This window comes from Aspergillus pseudonomiae (genome assembly GCF_009193645.1).
Source record: "Aspergillus pseudonomiae strain CBS 119388 unplaced genomic scaffold BDV37scaffold_9, whole genome shotgun sequence".
Taxonomy (NCBI): Eukaryota; Fungi; Ascomycota; class Eurotiomycetes; order Eurotiales; family Aspergillaceae; genus Aspergillus; species Aspergillus pseudonomiae.
The window spans coordinates 231,798-257,756 of NW_022476001.1; the positions used below are offsets into that span (position 1 = coordinate 231,798).

Sequence of the window (25,959 nt, forward strand, 5' to 3'; positions counted from 1 at the left end):
CCCCCCCCAACATAAAAGCACTGCAATCATCCCTATGACCATGCGGTCGAGCAGCTCACTCTGACTACAACCTCTCAACATGGTCTCTGCTAAATCCCTCGTCACTCTTGTCTTCAGCGCCTCTCTAGCGACCGCCACTCTCTCCCCGGCGTCATCCAACACCAAGGGAAAATGCCCTGGTACACTGAATTGCGACCGTACGTAGGCTTGTCTTGCAAGCCAATTGTCATACTCACACAAGTAAATAGCTGCCAAGACATCCACTGCCATCCAGGCTGCTGAGTGCTCGCACAACACGAGAACTTCGGGTACACTACGTTCCTCCTTTCTACTTATCTTCTTACTTGAATCCATACTAAGGAGAACAACAGAGACACAAACATTTGCCGTCTTCGTCACTGACCACCAATACGATTCCTCTCACGGAGCCCCCTACGGAACATGCAAGGCCTACACCTGCACTGCACCCACCGAGGCAGAGATGACGGATTCTGATGAGGATTGCTGGACTTTCTTCTGGAAGTAAGCTGTCCCCTGCTATAGATACACGTGTGCTCGAGAAGGCAGCCTATGCTGACTGAATTGTTGTGCAGTGATAACGGAGAGTCATCCGGTGTCGGAACTGGATGCATCAAAAGCCCTGATGACGGCACCTGTGGTTGCGAGAACTCCGATGGAACCTTCGTCTATGGCGGAACGAACTGTTCCTAGAGGCACTAGAAATGGTACGGTGTGTGGTTTAGTAGAGAGCAAGAGCTGTGTATGTATTGGCTGAGTTCTTCACATGTCATCAACTAGGGTGTATATCCTTTTTCAATTGAGGATATGAAACGGATGCCAGTCATGCTTTTTCCCCTTCTCTATCTCTACTATCAGCTGGTCAAATTTGTCCTGTCTGAACGAAGGAGGGCTCAAAGTTCTAGTAACAAAACGCTCATCATCCCAATACCTCCATCGATCGTAATACGTTCCTAACATCTCCCTCAACTTCCCCCTTGGAAACATGTCATTTAGTATTTGACTGATGTACAGGCGACGAGGAATCCACGGGCTCGCCGCATTCAATAGGGCAAGTCCGTACACCGCCAACTGTGTTTTCGGATGGTGATATTTGAGCTTTTGCTGAAATACAAGGAGCATTTCAGCTATCTTTAACATTGCCCGCATGGCTGATTTGGCATTATCTGCTGCGTCATGCAAGATTACATTCGCATCCCATATCATCTGATCTATCGCTGGAAGTGTCTCAGACGGCTTTGACGAAAAAAAATCTGTGTTCGTCGAGGATTTCTTCCAGCTCCAGACCAGGTTAAGATTTCGCGCAGGCCGTTTCTGCATGGGTGGTTTGTACTCAGGGGGAAAGGTCTTCGATCCTATACAGGTAGCTCTCAATAGAATTATATCAAAATGATACTGGCAATGTCTGATAATGATCGGCTCGCGTGCTCCCTGTAATTGACAAACAATGTCACCTTTTCGGACGTCTTTGGCCGAATCTCGGACAGTCCATAGGGTATCCCGGCCTTCTCGTTGCCACCTCTCTATCCAAAAGCCGTCTCCAGTGAAATAAATTGATAGGGTGTGGCGATTACGTACACTGCTTTGAACTTCATGTACTCGACCCAGAACCCATCCCTTAGCCTGGATCACAGCGGTGTCTTTATCTTGCCCAATCCTGACAGACACGTGTGCACTCAGGACATGCTTGATTAGCCGTTCGAAGAGTGCCTCCCACGGAAGTTCATAGTTTGGTAATAGATCTTTTGCACCCGAGCCATCCGAGCTCACTCCAAGGAGGGCATATATCTTATCATGACGAAGAGTAGCGTCGTGGGTATGATATACATCTATGAGTTCACCCAAGGAGAGTTCTTTCCGCATATCTGTCCCATCTTGACGTCGAAAGAGTGCTTCTCCGATATTATGGCTCATAGCGCGCACGGCGGGATTTTTATCCCCTCTTAAGGCAAAGCCGAATGCATGCCCGTTTATTTCGGCAGAACCACACAAAACCCGAATGTCTCGGGCTAGGCCAACTTCTTGAACCACCTATATCAACCATTAGCTATGTATTGCTGTAGAGCATTCCTGGTAGGTTTGACTGACCCAAATACGCCGAAACCACGGTCTCTCACACAGCTTACTGATCTCTGCGTCGTGTATGCCTACATTTGCATACTCAGATACTCCATATGAGTCTGCAGCCTTCACACGAATGCCCTCCATAGCTTTGCCACTGTTGTCAGCCTCGTCACCAAGCCAGACCACCACTTGATTCGCTCTAGCATATATCTTTCCCATCACCTGGATCTGTCGCTCCTTTTCTTTATCGTCGGCTTGGTTGATACAAATGGCATCAACCCATAGTATCCGCTCGAAGGCAGGATCACGAAGTCGTCGAAGCGCCGAATGGAGATTCTGGTTCACCTTGAACTCCCCATCCTCTATATAGATGACCTGTGGCCTGGCTGGGTCACCCCACACGTAAGATAAGGCGTCGTACAGGTGAACTCCATTTCTATTCTTCTGGAGAGAATAGTTGAGGAGCTGACATTTTATCGGGGCAGTGTTGTCTTCGTTCGGCAACAAGCGAAGCAGGCGGGTCCTGTCATCCCCCAGAGGGAGATCTGAGTATCTGAACTGTGGCATTTTGAATCCGATAATTCGATACTTTTCAGAATCAAAAAACATGGGGACTGAGCAACCACTTTATCTTCTCAGCAGTATCTTCGGGCCACGGTGTAGACCCCGCATCGCTTTCTTTGGACCTCCATGCAGGACCACGTCAGCATGCTAGACAACTTGAAGAATGATCGTCGCAAAGCCCGCTGGGACTTTACGGAATTCCACTACGATAGGAGAGTTATATTATTTGTTGTGGTTTTGACAATAGAATAGATGTTTTCTAAGCACAGTTAGTACGTTTATTATAAAGCAGCAGGATATACGGTATCACTCCAGCCCACCCGGCCCCAACCGTGCCCCATCTAGTAGTCTACAGTGTACAAATGTGGTTGACTCGACCCATATCGGTTTATTGTAGACTCGCTCGACTGGACCTTCGCAGAATCACTTCCAATATCTGGGAAGTATAAATCACTAAGGACTTTGAAATTCGTAGAAGGCATACCCCAACCGGGAATGTTTATGCCGCACGTCAAAGCGGCTGGTGGAGTACCTCATCTTACGCTGTTCAAAAATATGGATGATATAAGGTACGTCCAGGCAGGAGTAGAGCATGGTCCAAGTGACCGTCATCTCCAGGCTACCTCTGATGCTTCCCGTAGGGTAGCGGTATTAGGGCTAGTTCTGCTCTCCGTGGCCCGCTACTGCAACGACCCCAGAGCCTCGCATCTGTCGTGACCTGGCACTCACAGCTTTCGAATTTGTTGAATATAATTAGTGATGATTTAAACTCTGTCTTACGTTCTATACTTTTCCCATCACTTGGCATCTTGCATTTTTAGGTTCGTCCCGCTGGCAGGGGCCTCCTCGGTATATTTCTACGTTACGGTGTACTTGAACTGCAATGCGGTAGGTCTAGTACAAGCTGCTGTTCAAAGAACGAGAACGATGCCAAAAAAAACACTTCTTCGCGTGTCATGTGTGCGACAAGCGAAGCAAGTATCGATCCCGTTACGTAAATTCCCCAAAGGCCCTCTCGTCCAGTGCACCGAGGTTTCGCAGGTCACGAAGAACAACGATGGAAGAATCCCCCCTTCTACATAACCCGGAAGGACATTCTCAGATTCGATGTACCCCAAACTCTGACTCGAAAGATAGACAGCCGTCTCTTGCTCATCACCGCTGTTGCAGTATCTGGGTCGATTGTAATGCAATTCCGAACGTCCCTAAGTAAGAGTACCTGAGATCTGAAGCCAGCGGGAGCAAGTCAAATCCTGCCGAACTGAGTCCTGGAATCGAATGGTGACTATCGGCCACCCCTATCTCACTATCATATTGTTTTCTTTCCAATAAAAGAGGGACGATGTGTAATGTAGTGGAGAATACGATCTTGGCAGGATAAAAATAGTGGAACGTAGATTAAGCTAATGGGAGCATGACGAGTTCTGGTGCCGATCAGCCGTTTCAACTCGGTCTCTGGATTTTCGGGTTCTCATTTCCAGCATGTCCATATTGATGTTTCGATATCAAGAATAAATGAAGAGATTCTAGAAGGAAAATTAGTGATCAGCCAATCAGGGGAATCATGTACCTGGCTGCTGGAATGGGAAGGGTTTGCATGGTTTGTCCACGTATCTGGTCACGTGTGATAAGGCGCACCGCAAACGGCCCGGGCCACGTGACGGGGCGATTGCCCCTTGCCCTTTGCGGCCAACCCAGCCTTTGGCTAATTTCACCAGGAATTTCTTGTCCTGCGCTGCTTCTCCTGTCCTTCTTCTTCATGGGGTCTTCTCGTTGCTAATATTTTCTCTGATTTCCATTCCTTCGTTTATATCCCCAATCTTCGTCGTTGCTACGATCATTCGGCGCCGCCATAGTAATCCACTTGCAATTTGCTGTCGTGGCTTTTAGCATCAACGGATCGTCGTCGATCATACCGTCCTGAATTCATCTACTTCGCGACTTACCCCTTGCCCTTTGATGGGCTGTCGCCTGTGAACGTCTCTCAATTTCTACTCGGTTTTAGAACATATACAACCGCATTATCACCATGAAGGTGCAACGCCTCTCATCGCCATTTCTCCTCTTTCTCCTCCCCGCCATCGCGACGGCCTTGACAGACTTGGCTCCGAATCCGGCGAGTGCGCTCAATCCTACCGTTGCAGAGCGCGATGCTACCGTCCCCAATGCCGTCGTAGACGAACTTGCTGCCCCCAAGGTCTCCCCCAAAGGGACGCTGGACGCCCCGGTTGACGGCAAAGATGGCCGGCCACATGCTGGTCCTTGGGTTGAGACCAACGCGGAACGGGATCGCAAGAAAACCGGCACTGCGAAGACGGAGGAGCAGGCGGACACTAAGTCCACGGAGCACTTGGGCCCTGACGGCAAGCCAATTCCTTACTCGAACGATGGGGTCATGGATGATCCACACCGGACGGGTCCGAAGGAGGGCACACGTGGAACAGAGGGCGGAGTGTCAGAGAAGCAGAAGGGCAGCACAAATCCAGGCGAGAAAGTGCCAGATAGCCCGAAGGAAGCCCCTCCCTTGCCTCATAGTGAACAGCAGAAAGCCCCTGCGTCTGAGGAGAAGGAGGGCAAAACCTCGGATTCCAAAATAGGCGTCGTCGAGGTAAAATTCAATTTCTATGTTTGTTATGCGTCCAATGACTGACTCAATTTGCAGAAACCCGCCGACCTGCCTGAGAAACCACACGACATCCCTCTTCCCAAATCGCCGCCTTCCGTGAACGATGACCCCCTCGGTCTCAATACTCCGAAGGGCTCTTCTGGCAAGATTCCCGGTACACCCGAAGAGCCAGTGGATGTGTTGCACTCGCTCATTGCCTCGTTTACTATGATCGTGGTCTCCGAAATTGGCGACAAGACATTCTTGGTCGCTGCCTTAATGGCGATGCGGCACCCCCGTCTCCTCGTATTCTCTGCCGCCTTCGCCGCGCTTTTTGTCATGACCGTGCTCTCAGCTATTCTCGGACACGCTGTTCCGACACTGATCCCCAAGTCCATGACCAAGTTGCTGGCTGCCATCCTGTTCTTCGTGTTTGGGCTGAAGATGCTGAAGGAAGGCCGAGAGATGTCGCCCGACGAAGGTGTTGGCGAGGAGATGAAGGAGGTCGAGATGGAACTCGAGGAAAAGGAACAGGAGCAACTGCGTATGAATCGGCGTCGCTCGTCCGTGACCCCTCACTCTCTGGAATCAGGCCGTGCTGGTCGCGGCAAGTCTCGCTCGGCGGGCAACCGTCTGCCTTCGCCGCCGGAGAGCCTTTCCTCTTCTTCGTCCCGCGGATCGTCCCCCTCGCGCGGCCGGCGCCTGGATGACATGCTCTCTGGCATGAACAATCTTTTCTCCCTGCTTCTCAGCCCCGCATGGGTCCAGACGTTCGTCATGACCTTCCTTGGCGAATGGGGTGACCGCAGTCAGATTGCGACCATTGCGATGGCCGCGGGACAAGATTACTGGTGGGTGACCGTCGGTGCGATCTCCGGGCACGGCCTCTGCACCGCCGCGGCCGTGATTGGAGGAAGTGCCATTGCGGGTCGCGTTAGCATGCGAGTCGGTAAGTGTTTCAGCGATTCCTCTATATCTGTGAAAATCCGCTAACTTGGTCGCAGTGACTCTCGGCGGTGCTGCGGCTTTCCTGGTCTTCGGCGCTATCTACTTGATAGAGGCCCTTTTTTAGACCGTTTATTTTGCTCTTGCTTAATGTGTTGGGATTTTCTCATGTAACATATACACTTATGGTCCTGAAGCGCAACGTGCTGGTGGGCGCTCGACATTTACTACGTTTTAATGAAAAAGCATATTCCATGAGCTAATGAGATTGATGTTTGACTCCTGCATTCTAATCGACTCGTGCATATATTATACTTCCTATATACGTCTGTTATATACACCATATTCATTCTCAATCCAATGTCCTCTCAGAAAGCACTTTTATCATCCAGACAGTCTAATACACATACCGAAACCATCGGTTCTCCTTATCAGTCAGACCAGCCCACTTCGTCTCATCGATAACCTCTTCATCGCCTTCACCCACAGTCTTCTCACGCCTTCGATTCTCCCATGTGTAATACAAAAACAACACAAACGCCAACGTACCCGCCGCCGCCTGCGTCGCCAGCACAGCGATCTTTGCCGGGCGATACTCTGGCGCATCCCTCGCTTGGAACGTCTGCGGGCCGATAATATTACCCACGGAGAACGACCCAGCCACGAGCGCACTGGCGAATGCGCGCTTCGTGTGTCCGGCACAGTTGGCCATCGTCCACTGGTAGAGAATGGGCAGCGTCGCGACGATCGCATTGACCAAGTAAATGCCAATCAAGACGCCGGCCTTGTTATGCTTCGGCAAGAACGACATAAGCGCGCCGCCGATGATGCCGGGAATAGTGCAGAAGACGAACCAAGCCCAACGGTGGGAAACCCTGCGGATACCGATCCCCACGGCCAACGTAAAGAAGATGCTGACAATGCCCGACGGTGTGTTCAGCAGTGCCGAGTGCGGTGGCGAAAACCCGAAGCCGTTGATTAGGGTTGCCGAGTATGTCGTGACCACGCCGGACGATACAGACGTCTGTCGTATATCTTGTCAGCACTCCCTTTCTTCTCTTCTGCTAGACAGTGAATAGCAGACTTACACAGATGGTAGTCAACGTTAACAACCACAGCTGTACATCCCCAACCGCCTCCCAGATCTGCCTCATATCGACCCGGCTACTCCAGACCCCCGTCTGGTTCACGCTGACATGTCGCAACAACGCGACCTTCTCGCCCTCGCTCAACCACCGCGCCTTCATCGGCGTATCGGGAATAAAAAGCATCGTCAGCACGCCGACCAACATCGTAACCAGTCCCAAGACAATAAACATAATCCGCCACCCGGCAAACGAGTGATGCACCTGCTGAAACGCAAACGAGATAATGCCGCCGAGTATCTGCGCCACGCCGAGTCCGAGGTACCAGAAGGTGAATCGCGGGGCCTGTTCGCTGCGCGTGTAGAATTGGCTGCTGAGAAGCATGAGCGAGGGTCCGATAGTCGCTTCGAAGATGCCAAGGAAGATTCGCGCCACGAGCAGGCTCCGGTAATCATGGGCGCCGGCAGAGGCAGCTGCCGCGACACCCCAGAGCGTCACATTCAGGCCGAGCCATTTTGCGGCGGGGGCTTTCTGGAGGAGGTACACTTTTCTCAGGTTATATCAGTCCCCGTATTCACTTCAATCAACCAAGACTCTGGCAGTAGGGAGGGGGGAATGTCGTAGTTGTATATACCATTCGGAACCTCCGCGATCAAATACGCGATGAAGAACCACGTCGCCGTATTCGAGAAGTCATTGCCTACGAGCCCGAGGTCTTTCTTTATCCCCATAACTGCCGCATACTACTCTTGAACCCGCATTTAGTTCTCGACATGATTCCTAGGGGGCATTGCGGGACAAACACACGTTAAGCATCACTTTGTCCAAAAACTGCAGCACATAGCAGCAGAACATGAACGGTATAATGCGGTAATCGATCTTGCGACGCAATGCGCTTAAGTCTACATCCTGGGTGTCGGCGACGCCGGCATGCCCCTCCAGGTACTCGACCGCATCATCGACTCGGTTCGCAGGGATAGCATGCGCCACGGCGTCGGAATGTGTCTTCTCCTCCCCCATGTAGGTCTTGGGGTTAATACCCAAGTAAACGCAAAAAAAAAAAAAAAAAAAAAAAAAAAAAAAAAAAAAAAAAAAAAGTGTTCAGAAAACAAAAAGGAGCGAAGCAAACAAAATTCTCAAAGGGAGAAGAAATGCCGCAGGCAGGACGAAAAGAAGAAAAAGAAAGCAAGAAATGCTGCCAGTGTCAGCGCAGAAAAACCTCCGACAGCTGCAGTCAGAACTAACCCTAGCAAACTCTATTAGGCTCGAAGTATAATTAATTATTGAAGTAACCTCCGCCGACGCCAATCGATTGCGCGACCTGCCCGGCGATGCTTTAGTCCTTGCTGTTTGCGTTTGCCCTAACTGGACCACCGCTTTAGTGTGCATCGACTGAGAGTTGCGGTGGAGCAGGGTTGCTGGACAAGCTAGGCCACGGGGATCATAAGATTTACTTTAATTGAGATTTAAATCCTTGTGGATCAGATGCAACGTAAATTTGATTATCGTGCGCGGTTTTCCATCGAACGTGTATTCCTTGCGGAGGACACCTACACGAGGTTACGCCATGCTGCTCGGTGGAATGTCTCATCCTTGTCTTAGAATGATGTCTAGCCCTTTTCAGAATAAGCAAACAAGATTGACGGCCAGACGGTGGAATAGGCGGCGCAAGGGGGTGTATGCATGGGTGTCATGAGCCAGAGCTCGCATATTAGGCAGTCGTGCGTTAACATCGCAGCTCTGATGTCTGCGCCTTTTTTGATGCCTCGTCTGCGTCCTTCATCGATATACCTATGCTGGCCTAAACGATGGGCTGGGTCCACCATGCCGCTCCAGAGGTCGAAGACCAGTCCCGGTATCGTCAGATTCTAGGTGTCTGTCTCAGCTTAACTGTTCTGATGGTCATTACCGTCAGCCTGCGGCTGGGTCTCCGGGCGCACGCTCGTCGACTGGGCGCTGCGGACTATGTGATGGTGGTGAGTATGGTGAGTAGCATTCTTCATAGCAAACCGATACTTGGGCAGAGGCGATCCTAACCTGACCCAGCTGTTCAGCGTCATCTACAGCGCCCTATGTATCTCTCGTAAGTCTCTCAACAAAATGTATCAGAGGAGCGCTCACATCCTCAGAAAGCAGATACGGGCTGGGACTACCACTCCACCTGCGCCCGAAAGAAAACCTCCCAATCTACAAAAAGGTACATTGCTGTAACCATTTTACATTGACCTCTATGAAATCCTCAAGCTAATCATGTACAGCTTAATTATGCCGGCCGACCCTTCTACCAGATCGGCATCGCCGGCTTCAAAGCCTCGCTCTGCCTCAGCTACCTACGCCTCCTCACCAAAACATCACTATCCATCTACCGAATCCTCATCTGGACGGTGCTCATTATCTCGACAGCGGGCCACATTGCTGGCGCATTGGCCCTACTCTTCAACTGTCATCCTGTATGGCCCTCATGTCTCATTCAATGAACTACTACTGACATAAGAACAACAGGTCCAACTAGCCTGGCGAACAGACATCACAGGCACCTGCCTCCCGGTCGGAGGCACATTCTACGGCCTAGCCATCTTCACTATCATCTGCGACCTCATGATCATCTTCCTACCGATCCCGCTCCTGCTCCGCCTGAAGATCAAGCCCGCCCAGAAAGCCGGCGTCGTGTGCCTGTTCCTCCTCGGACTGTTCACGACCATCTGCTCCATCATGCGACTAACCCAAATTCACCGCGTGGCCTACGGGGACGGAAACTCCACTGCACTGGTGCTTTGGGGGACGATCGAGTTTAACGTGGGTGTAAGTACTCAATTTACTACTACGTACAAGAATCCGCACAAGAATCCGCCACCGAACGGAATAAAAACAAAGAAAAAAGAAGGTTATCACATGAAACCAATTTAACCTCTTTCTAGAACATCATCACCTGCATTCCCTACTTAGCACCGTTGCTAAAGGGGCTGGTGCACGATTTCCGATCGAATAGCAAAGCGTACGAGAGTCAGGGCCATTATGTTTTGGAATCGTGGAAGGATCCGCGATCGCAGTTACGATCGACTGCGTCCGCGCCGAGGCGAACGCCCAGCGAGGAGCTAATCATGGATAGCGTGGCGCCTGGGCATGGGGGGATCGAGATGACGGTGGAGGTGCGGGTGTCGCTGGAGCGCAAGTTGTCGAGGGGAGTTTAATCATGCATAACAGGGTTGATTAAGACGGTTCATTTGTCAGAGTATCGTAGCATGAGTCTTTTATTTGCTCGGCAGACGGCCAGCGTAAGCACTAATATCGCGTTGAAGCAAGGGGGGTATGGTTAAGATTCCGAGGATATCCGCAAATACGACCTCGTCCGACGGAGCATCCGTTCACTAGGCAGGGGTCGGGCATCCTCAAGGAAGGCAACTGATAATCAGGGCTCGTGCTATATGCACTCAACACCAGGTAATCTGCCGGGTTTATCCCGAACGGGTCAAGATGAGAGGTCAAGCATATCGGCGTGCCGTCCGCCTCGAGATTAATCTGTTTAGCTGCTTCACCGTGTCTCAATCAAGTGGGGACGCTGTCAATATAATCCTTGGCCGCAGCAAATGGGCTCAGAGACATGAATGCGCCGGCTCAACCTTAATAAACCATCGTTATATCGCGCTCCAATATACTATGGCAGGGATTTTGCCGCTTCGGGCCACATATTAGATATTACCCAGGTCCACCTTTCATGTACGCATCGCACCATTCGGTGAGTCTAGATTATCTCCCATCCCCAACGGATCCAGATATCCCCTCCCCTCTCTCCCGGCCAGGAACAGACCAGGATCGGCGGGACATCCCACTTTGCTTTCGAGCGTCAACTATGGCCAACGAACCCCTCCCCGTGCTCATTGTCGGCGCCGGCATCAGCGGCCTCATCCTAGCCCAGTATCTCAAAACCCAGGGCGTCCCGTTCCAGATCTTCGAGCGCGACTCGGCGGTCGACGCCCGCAGCGGCGGATGGGGTCTCACCCTGCACTGGGCATTGCCGGCATTGCGACAGTTGCTCCCCGAGGACATCGTCGCGCAACTGCCAGAGACATATGTTAACAAGGAAGCTGCTGCGCGGGGTGATACCGGCCGCTACCAGTTCTTCGATCTGAAGTCAGGGGAGGCACTTTATAATGTTCCAGCTGCGGAACGGATTAGGGTTAGTCGGGTGCGAATGCGTCAGCTATTGACGAGTGGGATTGACGTGCAGGTGAGGTTCACGGAAATAAAAAACACGATTCCACGATTCCACGATTCTACCAAACAAACCCAACTAATATCCAACCAACAGTGGAACAAATCCCTCAAAGACATCGAATCAACTCCAGAGTCCGTGACAGCCCATTTCGAAGACGGCTCATCATGGCAAGGCCGCATCCTCCTCAGCTGCGACGGTTCGCGCTCGCTCTCGCGCCAAATCCTCTATCCAGACGACCACGAAATGCAGCCCCTGCCCGTGCAGCTCCTCGGCGCGACAGCTCTATACTCACCTGAGGAAATGAACGGCGCCCAGAAAATCGACCCCTTCATTTTCCAAGGCGCACACCCAGATACTAACGTGTATCTCTTCTTTAGCTGTACCACACCATCATCATCCACATCATATACATTTATGCAGAAACTAACGGGAAATAGTCCTCGATACCCCCAATAACTTCTCCGACAGCACAGACAAGTACCACTGCCAGCTCATCGTCTCCTGGGCCGAGTCAAAGGGCATCGACGTACCAGAGTCCAATGCAGACCGCATCGCCCTGATGAAATCGCTAACGGCCAACTGGGCTGATCCGTTCCGGTCCCTGATTCACCAGATCCCGGATGCAACGGAGGTGGTGTCCATCCGTGTCGCGGACTGGATTTTCACTCCGCAGAGGCAAAGGGACCATCCCCGTGTGGTTCTGGTGGGCGATTCGGCGCATACTATGACTATGTGTTTGTTTTTCTTTCTTTCTTTCTTTCTTTCTTTCTTATTGGTTGTTTGTATTTTACTGGAATATATACTAACAGAAGGGTCACAGTCAGAGGTGAAGGTGCCAACAACGCCATCGTGGATGTACAGGATCTGGTGAAGAGGATTGATTTTACGTCGACAGAGTATGATACCATTCTCAGTGTGGTTTTGTTCATGGCCGACGTGAGATGCTAATAAAGACGTGTAGATCGTTCACACCAGATGCCCTTCGTTCTTCCGTCGCCGCATATGAACAGGATATCTTTGTCCGTGCGGAAACATCCGTCTTGAATTCGAGACAGGCGTGTCTCGATGCGCATGATTTCGAGAAGATTCTTAAGGGGAGTCCGCTAGTATCTAAGAGGGTGCTTAAAGAGGATAAGTAGTACGAGTGTTTGGGAGTTGGAATTGGATAGGGATCTACCCCGGTGAGCTGGGCATTAGGTATAGCGCGGTGTATGAAAGAACAGTGTGATGAGTTTTTATGATAGACGAGACTTAGATCGAAGACAGCAATTAGCATGAACATGGAATGTTTTGTAGGATACAGCAAATAGCATGTAGTAGCGATGTCTGCGCACACATTTGTATCGGATAACTACCGCTCGACCACAACGTGAACAAGCTGTTTGGACTCACTGTAAATGTCATATAAAACCATGTTTCTGTAGTTAATACCTGTATTGCTCGAGGAACTACGTCGACGTTTGAAAGACGCACGATAAGGTTGCGAGTACAATTCTGGTTTGGAACTCTGACCATTCGTTGTGCATCTCCAGGTGATAGTTCCGGGATGACATCGAAGGACCTGCTAGCATCCCCTGAGTTTCTGATAGTTTTGAGTATTCCCTCTCGAAAAAGTTTCTCAGGGGAACTGCATGTGCTCTCAATCTGGGAAATGGAAGGAATAATTGCAATTTTATACCGCCATTTGGACTCGGGCAGCAACCGGTGGTGTGAAATGCCATGGCACGAAATGCACGGCTTTAGGGTCAAGGTCCAACATTAGATTTAACATTAGGTCCGACATTAGGGTCACGATTAGGGTCAAGGGTTATTCAGGCATACAGGCACCAGTCAGGCAGCAATTGTGCCAAATCAGGCAATCATAGCGGATTACATAAGACGACCCTAAACCTCAAGCGCGCCACTTCGTTTTCTTCCCTGCGCTCTTTGTTTTCTTCCCCATTTCCATCCACAGCAAGCTCACTATCCACAGCCATCGATCCCCGTCGACTTGGGCACCATTTTCGTCCTATTTGGACCTGTTTTGGCCCAATATCACGCCGTATACTCGTTGAGAGTGAGCTGGGGTGTAGTCCGCCCGCTGACCGCCTTTGGATATGGCTCGCATTGCTGCGCGCGTTGCCGGGCAGGATATCCATGCGTTGAAGGGGAGTCCGCCAAGGAGACGGTGGACGAGGAGTCAGAGTCGGGAGCTGGAGGCTCATCCGATAGACGATGTGCCTGCTGGGAAGTCTTCTCTCAAGAGTAGCAGGCTATGGAAGGGTAAAGCGAAAATGAGCGGTCACGGTCAGTACTGTTTGTTTGATTCACTGTAAACGAAAAAAGTCAAGTCCCCTTGTGTTTGTCAATTGAGATTGCTGTATCCGTGTGTTTGTTATTCTCTATCTTGCTGTCACTGGAGGATATCTGAAGTGCACTTTCTACGCTCCCATTGAATGCGAACTTACATCTCCAATGACAGACTTGAGTGTCGTCGCAGAAGAATCACCGGTCAAGCCAGCCACGAAGTCAGGACTTCGTGCTCGCCATGTGATCCCTGAATCGCCTGAGGATGTGCATAACAACACGATGTCGGGCTCCACCATCATCGTCCCTGACGCAGAAACAGATCAAGAGGATGAGGATGACCAGGACGATAACGATCTGGACCCAGAGTTGATGCTCGAATCTCTTCCTGGCTTGGAACGATCTGCAAAGGATGTTCTCGACTTTCTGGTCCCCAGCTCCGCGGATCTCAAAAGTATCGTCAACATGGCCAAACGACTCTCAGATCCCAGGAACACCCAAAGCAAACGTCTGACCCTGCGTAAGGCCGCCTTGAAGAACCAGCCCGGATGGTTCGAGGGTAAGACGTACATCGACGTCACGCGAGCTAACGAGTCCCTTTCCTCCCACTTGACGAAGGATGGGGTCGAGTTGAACTGGAGTGCGGAGCCTATCCTCCACCGCGCTAACTGTGCCCGTTTTTCACTCGAGGTGCTCCTGGCTAGCGGCAATTCGAACGCCTTCAAAAAGGCCATACGGGACGTAGAAAGTCTGTTTCCGTTGCCTTTCATGCGTGATCTGGTCACTTGTCGGGGGGATGCCGTTGGGGAAAGCGCGCTTGTTAAAGACACGTTCCAGCTCGCCTTGGAGATCCGCACTCAGTTCTTGATCATGCAGTTAGAGAACCATCAGCATGAGCACGCCTTCGATCCAAACTTCATCTTGGAAGACGGATTCTTCCTCGATGTGTCTGCCGACGAAGCGTTTGACAGCAGCGATGCTCTAATGCGTGGGTTCAACTTGCCAAGGCTTAATGTTGAAGGGTCTCTTCCCGACGAATTCAGAGAGGCAGCATACGATCGCTTCGAAGAAATGGTCGCCAACCTGCCCGATGAAGATGACATCTTTGATATTGACGACCTAAAAACCACCTATCCCTGGCGGAGCTTCCTTCTGCGAGCGGCTCGCTGGATCCGCAAACGGTGTGAGGAAATTGACGAAGACTTAAACCGCCAGCAGAGTGCAGAAGCTGCGCGGGAGGAATTTTTCGCGGAAATTGACGCAAAGGACCGTCGAAGTAGCAGCGTGGCGGATCGCTCTAGTTTGGCTCTCCGGCGTACAGAAGAACGGAGCACGATCGCTTCTCCCGACAATCGAAGAGATTCAGTGATCCCACCCACAACTCCCAAAGACACGCCGAGGACCGCTGAATCCAAGGAGCGGAGGAAATCTGGCAAACCGTGAGTTAAGAGTTTTTTTCAGCTCGGCAGCTGGCTAACTTGGTCAGGGCATTCTTGAACAAATCGTCTCTTGAACGCATAGCACAAAGAAGGCTAAACCCTCTGGCGTCTGTCAAGAACTCTGACGTGCGCAGACAATCGGATGGCGCCGCGAGACCAGCTCCAGCAAATGGCCAGAAGGAATCTGCATCCCAGCTTCGGCGTCAGACCCTACCAGCATCCCGGCTATCGAGACGGACACCATCGGAAGAGGCTACCGAAGAACATTTCGAAGAGTCTGTTGAAGAGCTAGCTGAGGAGCCTACCGAAGAACCTGTCGAACAGCCTACTGAAGAACCTGTTCAGGAGCCCACTGAAGAGCCTATCGAGGAACCCAGCGAACAGCCTGTCGGGGAGCATACTGAAGAACCTATCGACGAGCCCAATGAAGAAACTATCGAAGAGCCCACCGAACAGCTTGTCGAAGAACCCACTTTCCATGAATCCCCGTCACTCGTTCAGCACGACGAACAGGACTTCAACGTAGACAGCGAGTCCGAACTCTTCGTCGGCGAACGCACACAGTTAGAAAAGTCCCACAGTCCCGTGATGAGAAGGACTTCACGCGAGCCCCGGTATGCCAGTCTGGGCCCAGTCAGGACTAAACTCTTCGCACCCGAGTTACGGCTCGAGCCGACCTCTACGCAGACGTCGCGCCCTATGCTCTCCAGTCTTGAACTGTGGAAAGCAGCCAACGGCGACGGACCATCATCACAACCCAGCAAAAAGCCCGAACAGGCCTCCCGGTTCATCGACCGGCAAGCAAACGCGCACCGCGTGTCCCCTATCAGCCAAGCCGACCCACAAAGCGCCGAACGGCCCCACCCCCCCGAAGTACAGTCCAGGAAACGGCGACGCCAGGAATCAGAGGAGGATGACGAGAGCGACGGCGAGTTCAGCAACTACAGTCGGCCCGTCGACACCGTCCGCAAGCGCGCAGAAAAGCCCGTGCGGCCTCAGAACAAACGCCAGCGAATCGAAGAACAGGACGAGTCTGCAGCCCAGCTGCTGAACGGTCTGGAAGAGACCGCGCGCAGAAGCACCGTTCCTGAATCCCCCGAGGCAGCGGCTCGGAGCACCAATCCCGTCCCTGTGTCGTCAAGCGCGAGACACACGGTCGCGTCGACCAAGGCGCCGGTACGATGGACGGCGGCCGAGGACAAGCGACTGATTCGGTTAATCGAAGAGGTCGGGCTGGGCGGGCCCAAGGGCAGTGGGTGGTGCAAAATCGCCAGTCAAAACGAGGCGCAGCCCGTTCGGGAGGGGGAGAGCCGCATTGAAGGGCGAAACCAGGTTCAGCTCAAGGACCGTGCGAGAAACATCAAAATCAGATATTTTAAGTATGTCTCTCCTGTTGTATCCATATCCGGGCAATAGAACTAACAGGAATAGGGACCGAAAAACTTTGCCCTCAAACTTCGAGCATGTGACCATGAAAGAGAAAGACCGGGCCATGCTTGCGGCCAAGGGCATCAACGTGCCTCAGTAGCTCCTTTTCGCATCTTTTCTCTGCTTGCGCTTAGTCTGTCTTCCTTCGGCTTGTCATATGTTCTCCAGAATGATACCCTTGATGCGAGTCGCGTTCTTCGAGTCTTGGTTCACGACCTTATGGATTATTGATTTATTTCATTAATATAGCCATTCCAATCAAGTATTTCTTATTTGGTATATCGTTCAACAATATTATGATTAAGCGAGTGGATCGGGTATCATGCACAAACCCGCAGTAAGAGTCAACAAATCGGCCAGCGATATCACAAGAGCCCAAGATACACAATCCAAGATATAAACAAACCCCCCCTCTACAAGACTATACACAATCCCAAACGTAACACCCCTAAAACAACCCCCTCACCACCAACCCAGCCACAATCCCACCCAACACCATCTCCCTCCCAACCCCCCTCCCAGCAGCAGCAGCACCAGTAGCCACACTCGCAGACGGCGAAGCCACCCCACTAGTACTCGCCGACGACGACGACGACGAAGCCGACGCAGAAGCCGTGGGAGCCACCGTAGCAGCCGAAGTAGCCATGGTCGAAGACGGCTGAGCTGACGCGGTCAGGATACTCTTGGGGGTATCCGTGCCGGTGGGGGCGTTGCTGGCCGTGCGGACCATGGTCGGGTTTACGCTGAGACTGGCCAGGGGGTCAGCGTCACCTTCGTCGACGTCGGGTGCGGTCAGGATGCCGTTGGCTTCTGTTTCGGAGCGCGTTTCGGCGTCGGTTACGGGGGCTGTGTAGATGGCGCGTTGAGTTTGGCGTTTGCTGGTGCCGATGGTGTAGGTTGCTTGGCCACCGCCTGTAGCGTTCTTGTTAGTTATCTGTCTTATATGTATATATGTATGTATAGAGTGGGTTATGGGTGTCATACAATTCTCAGCCGGATACCCAGGACACCTCGTCATACATTCCGTATTCTCAACCTTGGCTTCTAGCGGAGGAAGCGTATACCCACAGAAACACTTCTTGTCCTGGACCGCATAGACAGGCTTGTTCTCTGCATTGCAGAATTGCTGGCACAGCGCCACGGACTGGTATTCCGTCGTCGTGTGCGAGGGCGTGAGACTGCCCAGGGAATTGTAGCAGGCTGTGTTCAGTGCGATGGCGGGCGTTGACAGAGCCAGGAAGCCGAGGATGAATGTTCTTGTTCTTGTCATTTTGGATCTTGTTTTCTTTCTTGATTCTTTGGTTTGTGTGTTTTTTGTTTTAGTGAGGGATAGACGAAATGAATGAATGTCTGTCTGTCTATATATGGTGGCTCGGCACCGGGCAGATTTAGTTTATGTTATAAAAAGAACGAACGATCGAAGCCGAAACAGACAAAGAAACAGAAAGGTTAAAGATAGTTTAAATAAGCCTGTTATCGAAGAGCGAACAACGAACAAACAAGAAGAAAAAAAACACAGACAAGTCAACGGGGCAAATGGCAAGTATAAAAAGATCTGCTCCCTTCATGCACTCCACCAGGAAAACACAAAAAAAAAAAAAAAAGGTAAAACGCAGTTTCCAACCCCCTTGAGAAAGACAAACCCTCGGGCAAAAAAAACCCGGACACAAAAATCAGAAATGAAACGGCAACAGAATGCCGATCGGGTAGATCACCAGCAGAAACCGTATACACCCAAACTAAACTCAAGGTATTTTTCTCTCCCTGCGACGGAAGTCAAGACTGAGGAACTCCCGTTCGCTCGTCGATCGACATACTGAAACCCCCGCTGGGCAGGGCGTTTCAACCAATCCCTTACTCCCGTTTCAGGGACGGTTCATGTCGCTTAGCGGTGGTCGGGCAATTTAGCGTAGGGCCAACGAACATACGCAGAGTTCCCACTCCCTTGGGCCCTCGGTGATGTCACGGATCGACGCACTATTGCTTTCTGAGACTGGCCACGCGAGACACTATCGATTATTGTGTTTTTGTCCCGGGGAGAATGCCGTCATGGCTGTGGATTGGTCTCTTCTCTGGGTAGCCATTAGGCCAGTAAAATCACGTAGAGGGAGAAGCGACTCCATCTGTCAGTGGACGTTGTTCCCACTATCCAGAGGGAAAAAAAATACAGTAAAATAAACTAAAACAAAATGCGTGGTAGCGAGCGAGTCAAGTTGGAAAAGTAAAGTGAAGTCAGTTGTTCAGATGCTCGGGATCGGTCGGCACCTGACCACCGCAACCCTTGTCCTACGGAATAACATCAGCTTGAACTACTGACAGACATCGAGATCGACTTCATGGAGAATTGCAAATACTTGCATGCGCCCCAAGTCCATAAATATCCTGTCTCATCCTCCTGCCACCCGAACGAGAAACACTGAATCGACACGTCCAGGAGACTCCACCCACACATTTATAGGGTCTGGCACCCACCAATTCCAAATCAGCCCCCTCGAAGAATAAAGGGATGTCATGTTCAGCAGACCACGAGCGCAGTTATCCCTTGGCCAGAAGATATTAATAACCTACAGCAAGCATACCTGACTAACTTAGGTACCGGAGACTGCGTGCTTCTAGAATGACGGCCATGCACCCCTCTCGCTACCCCTCCTCTGTGGCCAAGTCCATGGACATCCATGATGATACAGACTTAAAAATTTGATACATGCCAGAAACACTGGATAAATCACCTCATATAGCCAGATCCCTTCTGACGCGAACGCGACCTCCTGTCCAGGAAAGGAAACAAAAGCGTTCGCAGGTAAAACAAGCCAAGACCCTGATCTCAAACACCTCTGACGCGGTCGTGTGTCCAAAGCCTGGCTCCCACGAAGATGGGTGACCACGATAAAGATAAAGATAAGAAGAAAAGACCATCTCCAATTGCCATCTACCAAGCTTCTGTCAAGACAGTATCGACCTTCCGAGTCAGGCAAAACGAAATCCGACTAAAGCGGGCGAATCCGCTCTATCGGCGATTGCACCATTGAGAAGCGACAATTATCCGAGGTCCTGCACCTCGAAGCGGAGAAAGAAGCGGAGTCAATCGATCAATCAATCGACCGCCGTGATAACGCTGCCATCGGACAAAGAAATGGCGACAACGTTCAGCTCCGATATATATCCCTAGAACCCCATTTCTCTTGTCACTCCCGTACATACACCCCAACTATATATGAGCACATTTGTCTAGACCACAATATATGGAATAAAACCGCCCCCAAAATGCACCCCAAAGCCCTGCCTTGGATAGCCCTGCTATCACCGACCGTAACAGCCCTCAGCATCCCACTGCCATTCGGGCCCTCCCAGCAAGTCCTCAATCCCTGGTCCGATGAGATCTGCCCACTAGCTCCCAAGATCTCGCCGCCGGAGGATGGTCTCCACCCCGCGCTTAGATTCGTCGAAGACGACTCTATTCGCGCCCAGCAGGCGAATCGTCTCTCCAGAGCCGTGCAAGTGCCCACCACGGTGACGGATTACCTGAAAGATCCGTATGACGAGGGGTTCGCGCCGTTCGTCGAGTTCCAGGATCTGTTGAAGGAGCTTTTTCCCCTGGTGTATGTCCCATCTCACCCTACACAATCCCACCCAACAAACAACCAATTAATAATATAAATACAGTCACAAAAAAGCCACCCTATCGCACATAAACCGCCTCGGCCTCGTCTACACCCTCCCCGGCCGCGACCCAACGCTCAAACCCATCCTCTTCACCGCGCACCAAGACGTCGTCCCAATCAACGATGCCAGCGACTGGACGCACCCACCGTTCGAGGGCTACTACGACGGCACCTGGCTGTGGGGCCGCGGGGCCAGCGACTGCAAGAACGTGCTGATCGGGCTGCTCTCGGTCGTCGAGGATCTGGTGTCCCAGGACTGGACGCCGAATCGGACGGTGCTCCTGGCGTTCGGGTTCGACGAGGAGTCGCACGGGTTTCTGGGCGCGGGGGCGATTGCAGAGTACCTGGAGGGGGTGTATGGGAAGGACGGGGTGGAGTTTGTGTTGGACGAGGGGGGAATGGGGCTGGAGACTCTTTCTTCTCTTTCTTCCCTTGCTTCTGATGCAAACGGTGAGAAGGAAGACGATGACGGAGTGGTCTACGCCCTCCCCGGCGTGTCTGAGAAAGGCAGCGTAGACCTCGTCCTGACGCTGTCCGTGCCGGGCGGCCACAGTTCCGTCCCGCCAGCACACACGGGTATCGGCATCCTCTCCGAGATCATCTACACACTCGAGAACAACGAGCTGTTCACGCCCCGGCTGGACGACTCCCACCCGTCGCGCAAGAAGCTCGAATGCCAGGTGCGCCACTCACCCTCCAGCGTCGAGCCCTGGCTGGCCGATGCGCTGCAGTCCAGGGACCACGTCTCCACGGCCGAGAAGCTGGCCCGCTCGCGCGGGCCCCAATTCCGGTACATCCTGCAGACGTCGCAGGCGGCCGATCTGTTCCACGGCGGGGTGAAGACCAATGCCCTGCCGGAGCATGTTAAAGCGGTGGTGAATTACCGGGTGGCGTTGCATCAGACGCCGGAAGAGGTCATGGATCGGGCGGTGCGGCTGATCGCGCCGATTGTCGAGAGGTTGAATCTGACGTTGGCGGCGTTCCCGGAGGATAAGCAGGGAGAGGAAGGGAAGGTGAACCATCTGACGATTTCGACGCTGAGCAAGGTGTTGTCGCCGGCGCCGGTCAGTCCGACGGGCACGGGCACGGATGCCGTTTGGACGCGGTTCGCTGGGGTGACCAGATCCGTGTTTGAGTCGGTGCCCAGTCTGAAGGGGAAGACCGTCGTTGTTAGTGGCGATATCATGACGGGCAATACGGATACGAGGTTCTATTGGAATCTGTCGAGGAATATCTATCGCTGGAGTCCGTCGCGCGCAGGCGGTGCGCTGAATATTCATACCGTCGATGAGAGGTTGGCCATTGATGTGCATTTGGAGGCGATGGCTTTGTATTATGGTATGTCGTTTCCCTTCTCTCTTGTTGGTCGGGTTTGTGAAGAGTATGGTTGCTGACCTGGTTAGATCTTATCCGCGAGTTTGATGCATGGGGTGGCTCGGCTGAGTCTACGTACGATCTGTGATAGAGGCGATGACTACTAGTAGGAGCACGGCGGAATACATACCCGACCTCTACATATGCTAAGATAGAAGCAGCGTTGAAACCAGACAGTCCTCGGAGCATCTGTGAACTACACCCACTCTGTTCCGGAGATCATATACAGTAACACTGTTGATTGCAGACACATAACAATGCTATAATGCAATGCGCTATGAACAGTCACAGTCTGGTTCAATGGCTTAGTAACAATAAATTATCACAAAGTAAGCGAGTATCTCCACTCGCGCAGAAGCGAACAGAATCAATATACAGTGAATGAACCCTAGTCGAGAAGTAACAATGCAAAGGCGCCACCCATGACGGGCCGCGCAATGAACGTAATGCCCGCCGGATAACTATATTGGTCAGCAAAGCCCAAGCAGCCGGTCGACCAACACTTACTTTCCAGTTTGGGTATCATAAAGATCCGTAAAGGCACGGTTGGTCGGGGTCTCGTTGATCCAGGTCGCAAGCGCATTGTGGAACATGTCTCGGACGCTCTCCGACGCCACCGCGGCTGTGAACAACTCCCAATCCGCTGAAACCCGTCAGTATTCATGGGTTGGAACTTAAAAAAAACATCGAGCTTACCCTTCGTGTACACATGCCGAGTATCAAGCGGTGTTCCGTACTTCTCCTTCACAGTCGGATAGAAAGTATTTTGCATGTCATAGACCGACTGAGGAACCAAGTTCAAGCCCAGTTCACGGTCAGCGTACAGATTGTACAGAAGCCCTGAAGAAAGTTAGTATTGTAAATGTACCCTGGCAGCGAACTGACCATGAGTCTCGTTAGCCCCGTACGACAGCGTCGTGTGCGGAGGATTGGCATTCTGCGCCACGCCTAATGTCTGCCACCTCGTGATGTAGTCCGTGGCAATGCTGGAGTGGTTCGACGCATCATCCGGGTGGCCAGTCGTATTGCTGATCACGGCCATTGCCTGGATTCCAATAATTCCCTTCAACGCCAGGTTGGTCTGGTTCCTGTGCATACTATCAGCATCGACACTTATTTCGTGCATGTACATCACCTACGCTAAAGAGCCGGCAAAATCATCTGTGGAGATCTGGTCCGCCGGGTAAATAGCATCATCCACGAGGTACGTCGTCCATTTTTGGAGGATGGAATAGTGCTGTGAGAGATAGTCGTTATCTTTAGCCTTCTGGGCGTAGGCCAGGGCCATGATAACCATGTTTCCACACTCCTCGAGGGGCATTTTCTCATCGTTGCCGTCAGGATGGCCGGTGGCATTCGGGTAGTGGGTTCCAATATCGTGCATGGCGTATGTGTGGGGGTACTTTCCGTTCTCTTGGATCTCATAGATTGGCTTCAGGAGCAGTTTGAGAAGCTCGGGATTCGTGTACAAAAAGATCGGGTGAGCGGGAAAGATGACGTCTACAGTGTTCATGTTGCCATTGGAGGAGATCTCCTTCATGAAGATGTAGGGGTCCTCGGCCGTCCCGCACAATTGCACTGCAGCAAAGACCTGACGGACCGTAAGTGAGGTGATGGTCAGGTAGTCCTGGCCAGCGGCAGCAATGGAATCCTTGGATACCCGGTCATCGAGATCCTTCGATAGCGTAGCTGCAGTAGCATAATCATGATGGAAGAACTCCAGCTACAGAGACTGTCAGAGTATACTCTAAGTCCAACGAAGAAATCACTCACCGCAGCAGTCGCAGTGCTGAAGTAGCTCTTCCAGAGTGAAGGCATCACGGTGGTTCCTTCAGGTTTACCACTGTACTGGATGGCACTGTCCTGCGCAAGGCCAATGGAAAATAACGTGCCAGCAGACGTCGTCACCGAGCCAAGGTCACGCGAAAAAGCAAAGACGGGCCAATTGGTCGAAATGGCACGGTAGTTTTTATCGTCGGCGTTGGCCAACTTTCCGTTCTGTGCGAATGCTCCTCGCACATCCACATCCGGTCCGGCCTGGTAGGTCAGACCGTCTCCGTTGTCTGTGGCCCAGTACCACTCGCCCCATTCTGCTTGCTCAGTATTCTCAGAGAAAAGCAGCTGCGTCTGGCGGTAAACCTTGTGATAGGCAACGCCACCATCGGTGACACCATAGTCCCACTGCGCAATGGCGTTTCGGTCTCCAGACACCCACTCTAAGGCCCGGTTAGACGGATCGTTGCACGGCTCCAGACGGGGTATTCTCTTGCTTACCTGCCGAAATGTCTGCGTACACCTGTACATCATGCGCTTTGCCGTCGATCGATTCGACATCTACGTCCAGATAGGAGAACACCAGTGACTGTCTCCGGAGATCATCTGGTGTGATCGGGGAGAGGAATTTCACTTTCATCTCCACCATATCCCCCACACGCATCGTGAACACACTCGAAGTTGAGGTGTACTCGAAGGAAGTCTGGTTCACCGTGGGCGTGTTCGGGATACCCCCCATCCATGTGTAGGTCGAATTATCAACCCGGATCTGGCCCGCCCAGCCATTGACTTGGCCGCTGCCACCAGGAACGTGGTTCAGTCAAAGTACCCTGAAGATGGACGTCATGAATATCTACAGCTCGGGGCTACTCACAACCAAAAAGTAGGCCATTGGCCGGCCAAGTACCCTCCATTACCACCATCCGTGCCCGCAGACAACCATGTGCTCAAGTACGGCGACTTGACAGCCAAGGGCAGGGCGGGTGGCCTCGCAGGGGAAAAGGTCGACGCAGCTCCTACGGAAGACAGCAGGGAGGCCACCGACAGACAAAACGAGAGGAAATGCATTATGATCCGTATCGAACGAGGCATGCAGGGAACATCCTCCTTTATGTACGTAATAATTTCTGATTGTTTTGAAGAATGAAAGAGCAGAATCGAGATCCGCCCTTCAGCGTGCCGCCGAGAATGTGAACCTGAAGAATGCTGAAGGAATGCCAGGCACACTTATATAGTGGGTCGGGCCTGCATACCAGAGGGGCAGGGCAGACAATTCAGGGGAGGACTCGATCAACTATGCAAATTTAGCCTGCTGCGTGAGGGTCTAGAAACGGAGTGCGGAATGGGGGCGCGCATGATGGAGACTCCCCCAACATCGCCTGACCTGCCAGGCTCTGTGGGGAGCAACTCATGCGGCTTCGATCCATCTGCCCGACAGGTGAAAGAAACACGGAATTCCAGGAGGAGCCCGACCATTGGACGGAAGACAAGATCGGAGATTAACAAGCAAGGGTTGACGGAGTGGGCATATGTACCTTATCCTTAGCCGCTTCAGACTCGACCAGTCCTCGGCCAATACACTTCGAGCCTGCAGGTGATCTCACGAAGACAAGCCCACACTAAACCATGATAGTGCTGGCTGCCAGATCCACCTGAGAAAACAAGGAGAGGCCCCAGACGCGCTAGTGGATGGTGACTATGGGGTAGTCCGAGTTAGTTTTTTCGGCAGTGCTCTGAGGGGGAATGCATATGACATTCATTACCTCGGTGCGCGAGTAAGAGAGCATCACAGCCATCTTATACTCGGGTCAAGATGATTGCGCAATAATAATACGGCGAGAGAGAGACATGAGGATGATCCAGATTGCAACGAGGGACTAAGAATAGATCTATTCCGGTAGCCGAACGAGAGACTCCATCAACCAGGATGCGGTCGAGAGATCTAGAATTCAAGGAGGAGTCGAAATGACAAAAGAAACAAAAACAATCCCGGCCTGAGGCAGCGGCCCGTCAGTGATGCTGCCGTGCCCTAAACAGGAAAGTGATACATCGAGCTGCGATGCAGCCCATGCTTGGCAGTGGGGTCGCTCTTGCCGTCTGATCAGCGAATATCAAGGCATTTCTACATGATAACATCACATCTACACCATCTATTACCATTCGCAAGAGACTTGGGTATACTACGCTGCCTCCAAAGTAGTAGTAGTCGGTCCCGTGTGACCGACTATTGTGATGCTATCAGGTGGCTAGGAGTCTATCGAACCTGCAGTGTGACCGTGACCTCCTTTTCCCTGCAGGTTTAGTACTCCCAATCAAACTCATACACTAAATGGAAACGGAGGGGGAAAGAACACAAGCATCTCTGGTTCCGCCCCACCTGATCCATCATCTCTGCCGCAGGAACCAACGTTGAGGCCCCGTTTGACGTCCCGCGAGTGGCTCCACGTCAGAGTCGCTTCCCAGACAGACATCTCTTAAGTGCAAATAAGTATATACGATT

General features: G+C 52.0%; 10 protein-coding genes across 10 annotated transcripts; 6 read left to right on the forward strand and 4 right to left on the reverse strand.

Moving 5' to 3' along the window:
- Positions 1–79: 79 nt before the first annotated feature.
- Positions 80–761, forward strand: BDV37DRAFT_297434 (uncharacterized protein; the record flags this gene model as incomplete). The annotated part of the gene is made up of 4 exons (XM_032090329.1): positions 80–197; positions 249–308; positions 372–522; positions 594–761. 4 exons carry the CDS (start codon positions 80–82, stop codon positions 709–711), a joined length of 447 nt encoding a protein of 148 aa, XP_031945104.1. The 3' UTR covers positions 712–761.
- Positions 762–1,351: 590 nt separating this feature from the next.
- On the reverse strand, positions 1,352–2,649 carry BDV37DRAFT_297436 (HET domain-containing protein; the record flags this gene model as incomplete). Its single annotated transcript, XM_032090330.1, has 3 exons — positions 1,352–1,373; positions 1,415–2,049; positions 2,107–2,649. 3 exons carry the CDS (start codon positions 2,647–2,649, stop codon positions 1,352–1,354), a joined length of 1,200 nt encoding a protein of 399 aa, XP_031945105.1.
- Positions 2,650–4,589: 1,940 nt separating this feature from the next.
- Positions 4,590–6,421, forward strand: BDV37DRAFT_222716 (uncharacterized protein). Its single transcript, XM_032080198.1, has 3 exons — positions 4,590–5,254; positions 5,309–6,200; positions 6,256–6,421. Exons 1-3 carry the CDS (start codon positions 4,676–4,678, stop codon positions 6,321–6,323), a joined length of 1,539 nt encoding a protein of 512 aa, XP_031945106.1. The 5' UTR covers positions 4,590–4,675; the 3' UTR covers positions 6,324–6,421.
- On the reverse strand, positions 6,419–8,346 carry BDV37DRAFT_222710 (putative MFS transporter). The gene is made up of 4 exons (XM_032080197.1): positions 8,089–8,346; positions 7,916–8,024; positions 7,285–7,826; positions 6,419–7,220 (listed from the first exon to the last, which is right to left on the reverse strand). The coding sequence occupies exons 1-4, from the start codon at positions 8,299–8,301 to the stop codon at positions 6,594–6,596; spliced, it is 1,491 nt and encodes a 496-aa protein (XP_031945107.1). The 5' UTR covers positions 8,302–8,346; the 3' UTR covers positions 6,419–6,593.
- A 456-nt stretch (positions 8,347–8,802) lies between these two features.
- Positions 8,803–10,734, forward strand: BDV37DRAFT_222735 (uncharacterized protein). The gene is made up of 6 exons (XM_032080199.1): positions 8,803–9,266; positions 9,328–9,364; positions 9,411–9,478; positions 9,540–9,731; positions 9,784–10,083; positions 10,200–10,734. Exons 1-6 carry the CDS (start codon positions 9,090–9,092, stop codon positions 10,470–10,472), a joined length of 1,047 nt encoding a protein of 348 aa, XP_031945108.1. The 5' UTR covers positions 8,803–9,089; the 3' UTR covers positions 10,473–10,734.
- Positions 10,735–11,131: 397 nt separating this feature from the next.
- Positions 11,132–12,636, forward strand: BDV37DRAFT_268932 (FAD-dependent oxidoreductase; the record flags this gene model as incomplete). The annotated part of the gene is made up of 5 exons (XM_032084265.1): positions 11,132–11,509; positions 11,591–11,876; positions 11,935–12,231; positions 12,318–12,393; positions 12,459–12,636. 5 exons carry the CDS (start codon positions 11,132–11,134, stop codon positions 12,634–12,636), a joined length of 1,215 nt encoding a protein of 404 aa, XP_031945109.1.
- A 790-nt stretch (positions 12,637–13,426) lies between these two features.
- BDV37DRAFT_240083 (SANT/Myb-like DNA-binding domain-containing protein) lies at positions 13,427–16,837 on the forward strand. Its single transcript, XM_032081035.1, has 4 exons — positions 13,427–13,783; positions 13,959–15,222; positions 15,270–16,601; positions 16,654–16,837. The coding sequence occupies exons 1-4, from the start codon at positions 13,594–13,596 to the stop codon at positions 16,748–16,750; spliced, it is 2,883 nt and encodes a 960-aa protein (XP_031945110.1). The 5' UTR covers positions 13,427–13,593; the 3' UTR covers positions 16,751–16,837.
- Positions 16,838–17,098: 261 nt separating this feature from the next.
- On the reverse strand, positions 17,099–17,920 carry BDV37DRAFT_279577 (WSC domain-containing protein; the record flags this gene model as incomplete). Its single annotated transcript, XM_032086362.1, has 2 exons — positions 17,099–17,562; positions 17,635–17,920. 2 exons carry the CDS (start codon positions 17,918–17,920, stop codon positions 17,099–17,101), a joined length of 750 nt encoding a protein of 249 aa, XP_031945111.1.
- Positions 17,921–19,914: 1,994 nt separating this feature from the next.
- cps1 (Gly-Xaa carboxypeptidase) lies at positions 19,915–21,774 on the forward strand (the record flags this gene model as incomplete). The annotated part of the gene is made up of 3 exons (XM_032084266.1): positions 19,915–20,249; positions 20,314–21,650; positions 21,716–21,774. 3 exons carry the CDS (start codon positions 19,915–19,917, stop codon positions 21,772–21,774), a joined length of 1,731 nt encoding a protein of 576 aa, XP_031945112.1.
- Positions 21,715–24,551, reverse strand: gta1 (glutaminase GtaA; the record flags this gene model as incomplete). The annotated part of the gene is made up of 8 exons (XM_032090331.1): positions 21,715–22,147; positions 22,194–22,329; positions 22,383–22,526; positions 22,572–22,774; positions 22,826–23,409; positions 23,460–23,902; positions 23,961–24,256; positions 24,334–24,551. The coding sequence occupies 8 exons, from the start codon at positions 24,549–24,551 to the stop codon at positions 22,075–22,077; spliced, it is 2,097 nt and encodes a 698-aa protein (XP_031945113.1). The 3' UTR covers positions 21,715–22,074.
- Between the last annotated feature and the right edge of the window lie 1,408 nt (positions 24,552–25,959).